This window comes from Gossypium hirsutum, chromosome A02, assembly GCF_007990345.1.
Source record: "Gossypium hirsutum isolate 1008001.06 chromosome A02, Gossypium_hirsutum_v2.1, whole genome shotgun sequence".
Classification (NCBI taxonomy): domain Eukaryota; kingdom Viridiplantae; phylum Streptophyta; class Magnoliopsida; order Malvales; family Malvaceae; genus Gossypium; species Gossypium hirsutum.
Genome location: NC_053425.1, coordinates 99,911,583 through 99,924,850, shown reverse-complemented (window position 1 = coordinate 99,924,850; position 13,268 = coordinate 99,911,583). Strand labels below are relative to the sequence as shown.

General features: G+C 31.1%; 1 protein-coding gene across 1 annotated transcript; it reads left to right on the top strand.

The window, feature by feature from the left end:
• Positions 1-8,515: 8,515 nt before the first annotated feature.
• Positions 8,516-9,804, top strand: LOC121210145 (uncharacterized). The gene is made up of 2 exons (XM_041082314.1): positions 8,516-9,075; positions 9,181-9,804. The coding sequence occupies exons 1-2, from the start codon at positions 8,956-8,958 to the stop codon at positions 9,415-9,417; spliced, it is 357 nt and encodes a 118-aa protein (XP_040938248.1). The 5' UTR covers positions 8,516-8,955; the 3' UTR covers positions 9,418-9,804.
• Positions 9,805-13,268: the final 3,464 nt, after the last annotated feature.

Here is a 13,268-nt window from a genome sequence, read left to right as displayed (position 1 = left end):
AATAATTGGATTGGCAGGATTAGCTTCAGAATTTGATATGAATATTCCTTGCCCTAAATAAGTATGTGGCACCGGCCGTTGCTCTTGTAATTCCTTTTGAATTCTTTCCATCCTTTCAATCCTTCCATTGAATTCGGCCTCTATTACTCTAGTTTGTCAGCGCATTCTATACGAATGACGTGGTTCCAGTCTTGTGGTATTGCAACTGCGAATTGTATGTTTTAACCTCAGCGAACGAGTATGGGATATGCAATGAATGAATGGATGCATGAATGAATGCATGAATGTCAAATGAATGTCAGTCATGAATGAATATGCAAAAATTTGGTGTTAATTTCAAGATAGCCCCTATTTAGGCATTTCCTTAATCAAAGGAGTCTATTACACAACGTTTCGGGCACTCGTATAATTGACTCCTCCATTAGAAACCCGTTTTTGGCAACCAATCTCTAATCAACACCTTCCTAACAAGATGCCTTCGATGCATGATGAAAAATAGAAATACAGACAAACGACCTTGGTTAGCACAACACATATAAACAGAGAAAAACTGTGGAAAATCTAACAAATTAAGCTACTTGGTCCAGTGGACTCGATTCCCTTGCTTAGAAAGCACAAATGTAAAAGAAATAGAAGGTAAGATGTGCTTTTCCCGTGTACTTATTTCGGTGACTACTAAACGAGCGGAGGTTCAGCATGGCTCTAGTTGGGTGGCTCGTATGGTTCACTATATGCGGTTTTGGTTCTAGATGGGAACTCGAATCGTCTGTACTGTCATCTACTAAAATTAGTACAGAGCCTCGGTCATGGCCCATCATAGGCTTACGAGATCAATTCGAGGGATTACATTTACTTATGCCTATGCGGAGGGACAAGTTAACTCACGAAAGCATAAGTCATATGTAACCCGAAAGTATTCACTAGCCTGTGCGGAGGAACGAGTTAACTCACGAAGGCGTAGCATTTACTTTCACTTAACAGGGACGGAGCCCGGGTATAGAGCTCATGTTATGCAACAAAAATGCACATGCACGGTGTGTGGGGAGAAACTTGCAAACCTTTACGTTTTATTTAAAAAACTAAACCAAAACTAAAATCACAAAAATTTAAAGCTGAAAAACAACCGGATAAAACAAGTTAGAATATATACAACACGATGCAAATGCATGATTTTTTTGAAAACAAAAAATTTGAGGATCACGACTAAATGTTAATTTGAACAAGGAACTTTGAAAATTTTGACAATGCGAGTTTAATTCGACTCGACTCTCAAAAAGCGTCCCCAGTGGAGTCGCCAGCTGTAGCGACGTAAAAAAAATTAGTTTCGCTTGGTCGCTAATTGTGGCGATTTATTAAACATTTGAAAACCAACTTTCGATTTTATTAACAAAGGGAGTCGCCACCGATCCTTTTTTATAGGTGTGATCGGGCACCTAATAAAATTATTTTAAAACAAAAAGAAGGCCAAATTTAGGTCTACGTGAAAGTCCAGAGAAAAATTGGGGTTCGGGAGTCAGTTACACGCAAGGAAGGTATTAGCACCCTCGCGACGCCCAAAATTGGTATCTCATAAACATGTGTTGACTTGATTTTCAAAAATACGAGTTCAATATAATATTTAATTGTGATCCGATTGAAAAATGAGAATTTTTAGTTTTCGATTTTTTTTTAGAAAGGGTGTCCCGTTTTTTAACACAAGCCGACGAATTTCACCCAACATAGCGATGAAATCGATGGCTTAATATTAAATCGGTACATTGCCTTATTTTTGAAATTAATTAAAACATGAGAAAAAATATTCCTAAAGTGAGAAATTAAAAATAGATAAAGGACGCAAAAAAATGATATCATTAATGAAAAATATTAACATGGAATACTAGAATATTAGAATAACAATAATAATGATATTTACAAAATAAAAACAAATCATGTACTAATAATAAAATAGGAAAAATGATATATTTGGTAATAATAATATAAAATAATAATATGTACATAAAAATACATATATATATGCATATAATAAAAGTATGTAATAATAATAATATCTACAATAAAAGAAAATATTAGGAAACGTACATAAAAAAATATATACGTAAAAAATTTACAACAATAATATAAAATAATGATATGTACAAATATATATATATACATATGTACATAAAATATACACTAATATAATAATAGTTATAATAATACTAGCAATAGTAATAATTTGTAATAATAATATATACACAATATGGTATTTAAAATATATATATGTATATATAATAATATTTAAGAATATATACATAAGAAATATATAACTAATGGCATTAAAAATATATATATACATAATATATATAAAATACATATATATACGTATTAGAAATGATAAAAAAAATTATTAACACACTACATAAGTAAATGAAATATAATAATAATACTAAAATAATTAATTTAAATAGTAAAGTAACTAAAAAGAATTAAATTGAACTAAAAACAAAATATTTGGGGCAAAATTGAAATAAAAATAAAAGGAAAGGACTATATTGAGCATGCGCGAAAATAGTGGGGGTCCAAAACACAATTAATCCTCCCCTCAAAACATAACATAGCAAGAAGGACTAAATCGCAAAGCGCTACATACTTTAAGGCCAATTTTTGACAAAAAAAATCATTTTGAAGAGAGAAAGAAAAAAAAGAAGGGAGAAAGAAGAGAGAAGGGAGGGGGGAAAGGAAATCCAGCCAAGGGGGGCCGGTCACCGGCCGATCGTCGACCGCCGCCCGTCGCCGACGCCGGCCACCGTGGGCGGTGGCCGGAAAAGGTAAATTTTTTTTCTTAACAATATATGTATATATAAAGAAAGAAAAAAGCAACACAAAAAAAAGAAAGAAAAAAGATTCGAAAGAAGAGGAAAAAAGAAAAAAAATACAACCTTTTTATTGATGTTTCTTTTGTGTTCAAAATTTGAAGGGATTTTTGTGTTTGTCTCCTTTTTCAATCTTTGTAAAAATCCCCCGCTTTACATGATTTTTGAATGGCTTTTTATAGCCATCTTTTACATGATTTTCTATTATTTCTTTTTCTATTTTGTAGGTGATGGTGGTAGACAATGGATATAAAAAATGCGAGGAAAAATGGGGCAAGTAAGAAAGTGACTAGGTGGCTAGGGTTTCTTGGTTTTTTTTTTTGGGGTTAGGTTTTTCTTTTTTTTTTTGGGTTAGGTTTTTTTTGGGAGGGGGCTTAATGGGCTTTTGAATTGGGTTTAATATTTGGGTTTTGTAATGGGTTTGGGTAGATGTAAATGGGTCATGAGTTAAGGGTTTTAGTGGGTTTAGAGGTTTGGTTGGGTTTTGATATAATCGGGCCCGGGCAATTTGGGCTTCTACAAACATATTTATGCTTGTTAAAGCTTAGTCCGACTTGAAATATGAACTTAAAATTTTGTTCAAACCTGTCAATATTTGTAAATAATTAACTTAAGCCTATTTTAGGACCATCTATATTATTTTTTAAAAATAAATAAATAAATAAATAATTTAATTTAATTTAATAATTATTTATTTATTGAAATTTTTTATATAGTAATTTTAATATTATTTTAATGTTTACATTAGAGTAGTATTATATATTTATTATAAGTTTATTTTTTTAATGTGTTCTAAATTACATAATATATGAAAAAAAATATTATAATATAAAGTATTATAAACTTAAAACGGGCTAGGTAAAATGGACTTAGGCCTTGAATATTCAAGTCCGAGTCCAATCCATATTTTAAACGGGTTTAATTTTTTTGTCCAAACTCATATTTTGAGCCTTATATTTTTACTCAAACCCTCTTAAATTTTGGACGAACTTTCATACCTAGATGAATAACCCAACCCATGTATAACTCACATATTATTCCATAATAGCCCTCAAAATGATTTTACTATTAAAACCTTTACTAATTCTAAAAACAAAAATAAAATTGATACCATATTAATGCAATTTGCAATAGCCTAATTCAACACCTCTTCACCACGGCTTCAAGAAAGGAATTCAATTTTCCTAAGTCATAAAAGTAAACTATCACATTTATAGAAAAAATCAATGATCCATAAATTTAATAATTAATGAATTACTTAATTAATTTTTTACTGTTTAATCATCACATGCTACTATTTGAATGAAAATGACATATATTGACATGATGTAACATGTATGCCATGTAATTATGTATATTTAAGAAAACAAATAAATTGTCGATTGAGTAGCTTGATTGGCATGAGTATTATTGTTAATATAAGAGTACGTGAGTTTGAGTGTATTGAAGCGCATTATTCTTTTATATATGAGTTAAGGAAGGGCTATAAATAGTTCTAGGAATTGTGTTAAAAAGAATATATATGATATGATCAGAACTTATAATGAGATTATTCAAAAAATAAAACATAATTATTTGTATATGTAAAACTCAATGTCAAATGTGGTAACTAAACTTTCAAAAAATCGATTTTGGTACCTAAACTTTAACGTTGTTTATCAATGTATTGCCTATGAATAACATTGCTAAATTTCTAAAATGTCAAGACACGTAATTCAATTAAAATGTGACACATGACACTTATTATTATTATTATTATTTTAATTCAACCAAGGATTTGGAAACAAATACACCTTTAAGTTTTTTAATTAAGAAAAGAAAAAGAAAAAGAATATTTTTTTAACTTTGAAAAGAAAAGAATACAAAAAATTAAAAGCAAAAAAATTCCTTTGTTTACATGTAAAAGGTTTTTTTTTGTGTTTGTTTTACAGAAAATAGCCTGATCAACGGAAAATAACTTATAGGTCAATATAAAATAAGCATTTTTTTCTGTAAAATGACTTACCCTTTTGAAAAGCATAAGTCATTTTCTGAAAAAATAAAAACTCATTTATAGGTAATTTTATTTTTATATAAAAATTAACTTAAATCAAGTTTAATATTATTATATTGAAAATAAATTTTCTTTTTATTTTTAAAATATTTAAAAATGTTAATATAAAATATTATATTTTTCAATATTATTAAACATACATATTTAATTATTTATATTTAGTCATATAATAAATTATTAATATAATTAATATAATTTAATATTTTAATAAATTATTTAATATTTCAATTTTATTTTAATAATAAAATTTAAAAATGATAATTTTAAATAACTTTTTCACATATTATTGAAAATATCCAATATTAATATTTTAATAATAAATATTTTGTAGTATAAAAGTTAAAAATAAGTCTATGTACTCTTCATAAATTCGCAATTTAATTTCTATATTTCACAAACTCACTTTATAGTAATGTAATTAAAAAATGACATTATAATAAATTTAAATTTAACAAAATATCTTTAATAAATACAAAAATAATGTGAAATATAAAGTTATACATATAAAATAAACTTAATTAAAAATGAAAAGATAAGAAAATTTGAAATATATACTTATTTCATTAAAAATAATTTTATGAAATATTTTTAATAAATCTATCAAATAATCAATAAATATTTTATATAAATTCATCCATACACTAATGAAAAATATTAATTTTTTTTAAAAAAAAACAATTTATTTTCTAAAAATTATCTTCCGAAAGTTACTTTCACTCGATGATACCCAAATTTTCAGTTTTTCCACTTCTTTCTCATTCAAGTTCTGCACTCTCTCTTCCATTAAACTTTTCTTCTAAGCTTTGTTCTTATATCCCAAATAAACTTGAACCACGACTTTCTCTTTTTTCAAGCTTCCATCGTCAGAAACCCTCAAAAACTTTTTCATCCTTTTAGAGTTTGCTGTCGCCAGTCCTCCATCGCCGTCGCTCGTCCAGTTATCTTCTCCGATCACCCATGTTTCTTTTTTCTCTTTTTCTTTATTTACTTTTACTATAAAGCTTCTTTTTTTTTTCCCTAAGAAAGTTCATTATTTCATCTTCTCCTTTGACAAAAAAATCTTTTCTTCTCTTTATATCTCTCCTTTCATGATCCTCGCTGTTGCTTACTCCAGCACCAACAGTGGTCCAATCGGCCACTTCTACTGCAAGCATAAACGATGCTTTCACTAACGATCCACAAGCAAATGGGTGAGGTCTTCAAAGTCAGAAAATATAAGATATATTTTATAAAATTATGTATTAGTCCTCTATTTTAGTACAAATGTGATTCGAATTTAAATTATTAGTGAAAAAGGTGAACTAATAAGTCACAACTTAAAGTTGAATTATATATTACTACTTGTACATTATATTAATAGAAGGTACCGTAAATGTTGATGGGTATCGTAAGGTTTAATTAACGCTTAAACCTTGGAGTAAATTATGTTATAAATTGTGGCCTAATGTCGTATAGTAACCTTCTTTTATTATATGATATTTTCAAAGTTTGAATTTTAAGAAAATATATGAATATCATGTTTCTTATATTTGAGTACATATTGTTTAAATACCTTATATAAGCTTATCTTATTGGATGTACTGGATTCACTGAAATGAATACAACAAAATATAAACTAAACCTCCATAATTGTAGATGTGATCAGTGACATAATAATAATCACCATAAAAATTATCATAATAATTATTCTCTCAGATAAAAACACAGCAAGCTACCTGCATTCAAACTAGGAACATATATTTAATTTTGAATATATCATCCTCTTTCCCATATTTATATACATACTAGACGTAGATATTAAATATAATTACTATGAAAAATAACACATACACTGGGATAACATAAATTTCATTTATTTTTCTTCCTTCCATGATTATATCAACCAAATCCAAAAGGCAATCTTTTTGCTGCAGAAAACCCAATTATAAATGTTTGCTGCTGGTACGGATAATAGAAAGAAATAGTTCAAATTTGCCACCAGCAAACAGCGACAACCACTTCAACTTGTTGATTACCTTCATTTAATGCAATAAATAAACAAAAAAATTTAATGATTATAACATCATTGTTATGCAAAAAAAGGTTGGGGGGCGGGGGGAATGGAGGATTAAAGAAGGATCCAAGGTTCATAATATACAGCAGATGGGGGGCTGGGCATAGGTCCCTTAGCCAACCATCAAAACCGTGTGGACCAAAATCATCACCCCTCATAATTCAAGTACTGCCTTTCCTTAGTAAGTGTGATATTGCCAGTACTTGCAGCTGCAGTACCATGAACAATTTTAAACAAGGGTAAACTACATTATTAGTCACTAAATTTTAGGTAAGTTTTGGTTTTGGTCATTTAATTATAAAAAGTTATAATTTGGAAACTGAATTATTCAAAAATTTTCGTCAGGAGAGAAGTCAGAACAATTTTTTAGAGGGGGCCGGATGAAATTTTAATTTTTTATAGTTTATATCTTTATAATTTGTAAAGGATTAAATTGAATTTTTATAATTTTAAGGGGCCAAAGTGCAATTTTACATTTACTAATTTAAAATTTTTAAAAAAATTTAAGGGCCTAAATAGTAATTTTATATTTTAGGGGGGCTGGGCTCATGTCAGCCAGCCTAGCTTCGCCCCTGATTTTCGTTTAAGTCACTAGACTGTTAAAATCGATGTTATATGACTTTCTCTACTCGCACTGCCTATACAAATTGAAAGCTTTCTTTTCCCTTCTCTTTTACAGTTTAATTTAGTTTTTGGACATCATGAATTTAGGAACCAAAATTTAAACAATTTTTTCTACAATCTTGACATTGACTGTTAGATTGACATGGATCTGAGATATGTTCTTCTACTCGTCGATAGGTACTAATCTACTGTACTGATTGTAGTTGGTTGGAGCTCACTAGCGGAGCTTAAAAGAAGAAAAACTTAACAGCCCAGTGACTTAAGTAAAAACTTTTGAATTGTTCAATGACTTAAAATAAAACTTTTGAATAATTTAGTGACTTAAATGAAAACTTTTGAATAGTTTAGTAACCAGATTGTAGCTTTCCTTAATTAAGTGATAAAAATAAAAATTTACTCATAATTTAGTAACTAACGATGTAGTTTACCCTTTACTTGATTATCCTTGGTTATCTTAATGCATTTAATTCAGTCCCACTTGGCTGCTTGAAAATTATGTTCCGCAATGCAAAAGAATTTTATTTTTTTTGCATGATTTGTTTCTATTTTATGTTGGGATTAGAGATAAATTATGTGTTAAAGTTCAAACTAAGATGACAATGAAATGCTCAATGTCAAAGAATCAGAACACAATTAATTCACGGCTTATATGATTTAAAACTGTAAATTACAAACAAGCTAGTTGCATTGACAAACGACCCTTCAAATTCTGTGGAGATCTACAAAAACAAGTCTCAAATTCTAAAGTAATTAAAGCAATGGCCCTACAACAAAGCTCTTAGATCCTCTGGTTACTGAGTTTGACTGTCCTTTAGCTTAAATCATGACAAAAGACAGCAGTATCTAGCTATCTAGATACTAGTTGAGACCAGTTATGGGCAAGCGTTCATTCAATTGGGTTTTGCAAGCAGTGTATATCCCTTGTATTGGGGTTGGACTATGAATTTTGAGCCATACCTTGTTTCCTTAGAGATGTAAAAAAGGATAAAGGAAGTGAGGCTGACCTAGTTACACCCATGCATGCTAGTGATGATTTGGGATTAGATATCTGGGTGTGGGCTTTCTCTTTGCCTTTGCTATGCTTTGCTTGCTGCTACTCTTTTATCTCTTCTTCCCCCTACTGGATAACATCATAACACTGCTTCATGATTCTTGTGGGGACTTAGCCAGATTGGCTAACTGCCATTAAAAGACCCCACCACCCCACATGCACTTCCCCCCTCCTCCTATCTGCCTTTTACCTCACCCATCTCTTTTCTAGCTCTTCTTTTATTTATAACCCCCCATGGCTCGGGAGAGACTAAACATTTCCTTTCTTGGTTACTTGCCAAAAACCCCACTCTAATAAGACTCTCTAGCTTTTGAGGACAGACATGGAAGTGGCTGTTGAGCTTGAAGATGATCTGTTTTTTGCAGACTTGAGCAAGCAAATCTCTTTGCTAATCATGGATGATGAAGACTCAGTTTCAACATGTCCTTCAGTTTCCTTCCAGGTTTTTATAACCATCTACATATGTTTTTTTTTCATGGATTTTCCGGTATTATTAACTTCACAGCTTCATGGATTGAAATTTTTGTCCTGTCAAAACTTTTTGCAGACATTTTCTGCAGCAAATTATCCAATAACACAATCTCCATATCTCCAAGAACAAATCTGCCGAAGAGAAAGCAAAGGCACTGGAGTTTTTATCCCAAAGGCATCACATCCTAGAAGGAAGCATAGGCAAGGCAGATATAGTTCATTCAACAGAAAATCTAACAGGCACAATGATAACACTACAAAAATGGCTTCTCAGCCATCTTATGATAATTCTTTTTACCCAAGGAAAGGCTAAGGATTCACATCTTCATCAAGTGTATGACTTAAATAAAGGAAAATCACTACTAATCCCCTTGTCGACAGCTGCTCAAGGCAAGGCAAGGCAAGGCAAGGCAGGTTTAAGGATCTTATAATTACATATATATGTACATGTATATATATAGATTCATCATGAATTATGTATACGTGCAAGAAAAATAATTGATTCTGCTCCTAATAAGTGAGTCTTGAAGAGGTTCACCAAAGGGTCTGCCTCCCAAAATCATGGATATGTATGGTGATTTTTATGTAAGTGTGATATAGGGGAAAAGTATGTATTTGTTTCTCAATGTAATTGATTATATATATTAATTTATTGATGTTAGAGTTTTTTTTAATAATATATTCTTTCCTTTATTGCCTATTCCTTCATCCATCTAACTATCCAAGCAACTATACTGGACCAAAGCATTGCATTTGAAAATTTGACCTGCGAATTATCAATGGAAATTCAATAAAACGACCGGATCAATCAAAATATGGTCTTATTCATTATGGGACCGTTCAAGGCCTTATCAGCAAAACTGTATGATTGATGAAATGAGCTTTCAAATTTTTTTTCTTCAATTATTACATCCTTAATCATTTTGTTCTTAATTATCTAATTTAGCAGCTATGCTGAACCTGTTTGGAAAAGCAGACTCTTCCGAATAGTGTATAGGAACATTGCATATTAAACTCTTTATGACTTGTACTGAGGATGAGTGTATAGCGACATTCCACTTTTAATAAAATCTTGAAGAAAATATTTAAGAAAGACAACTATAAATCTATAAAAATTAATTTCATGAAACATGAAATGAACATTAAAACAGTTTAATTTTATAATTTCACAAAAAAATATTTAATTGTTTCGTCTGATGTTGAAAGAGTCCGATGATCAATTTATTAAAATATCAATCACATACAACTTATAAACCTAAAAAGAAAAAAAGAAAAAGAAAAAAAGAAAAAAGACTTAGATGGCTAATCTTTCTACTTGCTAATAATGATGAGGTCATTGCCACTGAAAGTTAAAGGGTCCCTTGTGTCACAACTGACCTTGAAAAGAACATGAGAAAGTTTAAACTTTAAGGCTAATTTAATGATATACTATTTGCTGTGATTTTGTTTAAATAAAAGAGAGGCTATTAATTTTTAATTATTTGGCAAATGTTTTGAAATCTAGTACACACCCATTACAAGTTGTATAAGACAGATAAAAGAACCCCCCCCCCAAACATTCTAAATGAATTATTGAAGGCAAATAATGGATTTTAAAGTGTGGGTTCCCACAAATTAGTTTCCTGTAGATCTCCAACACCCAACTGGGAATTGTAAGAGCCATTGCTTAAAATGAAAAGACCAGTGGGGGCACATGTAGGCCACCCACAGTTTGAAAATAGTCGAAAATGATGCCAACCATTTCAACTGTATCTATAGGCTGTAACTTGAATATTTCCAGCTCTAAAAATTCTTTCAAGCTAGTATTTGATGCCTTTGTGAACTTTTTAGCCCATGCCATGAGATATTTTTATGTGGGTCTCGGATCAATCAGGAAGATGAAAAAGTCTACTCTTCTGTATTTTTCTCACCAGCAGTAGTTGTCTTTTTAAGTTATAAATTTATTTAAGGTAATCAATATTCTATTGGTGAATATATTATTTTTATTTTAATATTAGATTAATGGTTTTTGAAATGGCTTGTTTTAAGGGTAGTTTGGGCTGCACACGGCTTGAGACACGGGCTATCACACGTTCATGTGTCACACATGGCCACCCCACACGGTTGTGTATCACATTATTTTCAGGTGCAGAATTCATATGGTCTGGCACACAGCTTGTGACACGGCCGTGTGATCCAAGTCAGTGAGTTACGCAGGTAGAGACACGGGCTGGGACACGACCATGTGTCCCATATTTCAAAAGCCCACACGGCCGTGTGACCCTTGTTTTCAAACTTTTGAGCTTTTTCCTAATTTTTTTGATTTGTTTCGAGTTAGTCCCTAACTGTTCCTAAACTATTTTTAGGACCATATAGGCTCGATTTAAGACCTGTAAAGGTATTTTTTGCTATAATAGAATTATGTTATCAAATATTAACTCGAAATTTGCATATTGTTAATTTTTTGATGTTGAATGTTCGAAATTGTATAGAAATGCTCGGTAACCCTAACGAAGACAGGTTAAGGGTGTTATAAAAAGAGTACGAATAATCCAAAAACAACAACAGCAAAACTTGAACTAATTTAGTTAGGTTGATTTTTGAAATTCAGGTCTTTAACATAAACAATCTTTTCCTTCTGAGAATTTTCTTATAAACACAATCTATTCGAAATTCCAGTATGGAAGTTCTCCAACAGAATAGTGGCTCATTTTATAGCAAATACTACCCCTAGATATCAAACATAACTTCAAAATATTGGAAAAGATCAGACATGACAATTCTGAGTAGTTTTTAGAAAACATGTCTTCTAAGAGTTTTTTAAAAAAAATTTGAATGTGATGTCTGAATTTTATTCGAGATTCTTTGGCCCAAGAATCTTTGATTTAGGGTTAGGGTTATGGTTCTGGGAATTTTTCACAGGTTAGGGTTAAAAATAGGAGGAAAGAAAATGCCTCCTATAGGACGCATTTTCAATTAGCAGCATGTTCTCTGAAAACGCGCCTTGTAGGACATATTTTCAGCTAAGTTGTTTACTATACAGGCTGAGAGTGCGTCCTACAAGGTGCAGTGCGCTTTCAGATAGCATTCTGCCACCTCAGCTAAAAACGCGTTTTGTAGGGTGCTTTTTTTCCCTCTCTTTTTCAACCTTAACCCTAACTCGTGAAAAATTCACAGAACGCAAAAATCCCAAGATAATTTTCAGATTGGGCTCACACATTTTTTTTTTCAAATTTCCCCTCGATTGCCTATATAAAGGGGGTTTTGCTCCCCGCTACTCCATCAACTCTCTCTGCTATCGTTCTGTATAAAATAAAAAAATTTCTCTCCTAATTGTTTTTCTTTTGGTTGAGTGTTGAAATTTTTGGACGAAAATATTTATTTGTGTTTGTGTTTGAGGGAGACATTGTGATAGTCTTAAGGTGGTTATGCTTTATAAACCATATACATAAGTTTGAGACTATAATCATAGGGAAAAAGTAAGGGACTTTTCGATATAATTAGCTTATTTTTTTTCTCTATCTCTACCAAAGCAGTATCCTTAACCTCCTTATCCGAAACTTGTGAAGGACTTGGGGGAAAGTGAACTTTCAGGGGGAGGAGTGACATTGACGGTGGAGAAAAGATAAAAGTCCTTTTAGGCCGATAGAAGTTATTTTGATTAAATAACTCTTTAATAATTACAATCGGTACCGCCTCGAATCGAGTTTTATCTTCTCTCCACCACCACAGTCACTCCTCCCTAAAAGTCCTCTTGAGTCCAACTCTGTCACATGTTTCAGACGGTTAGGTTAATGATATTGTTTTTGGTAGAGATGGAGAAAAAAAATTGATTATACTGGAAATTTCATTTGTTTTTCCTAATGATTATGGTGTCAGACTTATGTACGGGGTTTACAAAACATCCTCTCCCGGTATCATGAAACTTCAACCTGTGACTGTATAAGCATAGTAAACTTGGAGCCTAAGTTGCAATGCAATGGGTTTCTAAGGTGATATTTCCATCCCGACACGACAGCTGAAATGTGTGGGTCTCCGAGTTCTATTGTATTACCGTGAACTCAAATATACCTTAAAACTATCATAATGTCTACCTCAAACACAAACACAAATACAAATAATTTTTTCTCCCTAAATTTCTAACATAAAAAAAAAACCAATTTAGGAGAGAGAAATAAAAAATGC

Coding starts and splice junctions, on each gene's coding strand:
- LOC121210145 (XM_041082314.1), top strand. CDS start 8,956: ATGGAAGTGGCTGTTGAGCTTGAAGATGATCTGTTTTTTGCAGACTTG. Junction 9,076..9,180: donor GTCCTTCAGTTTCCTTCCAG/GTTTTTATAACC, acceptor AACTTTTTGCAG/ACATTTTCTGCAGCAAATTA.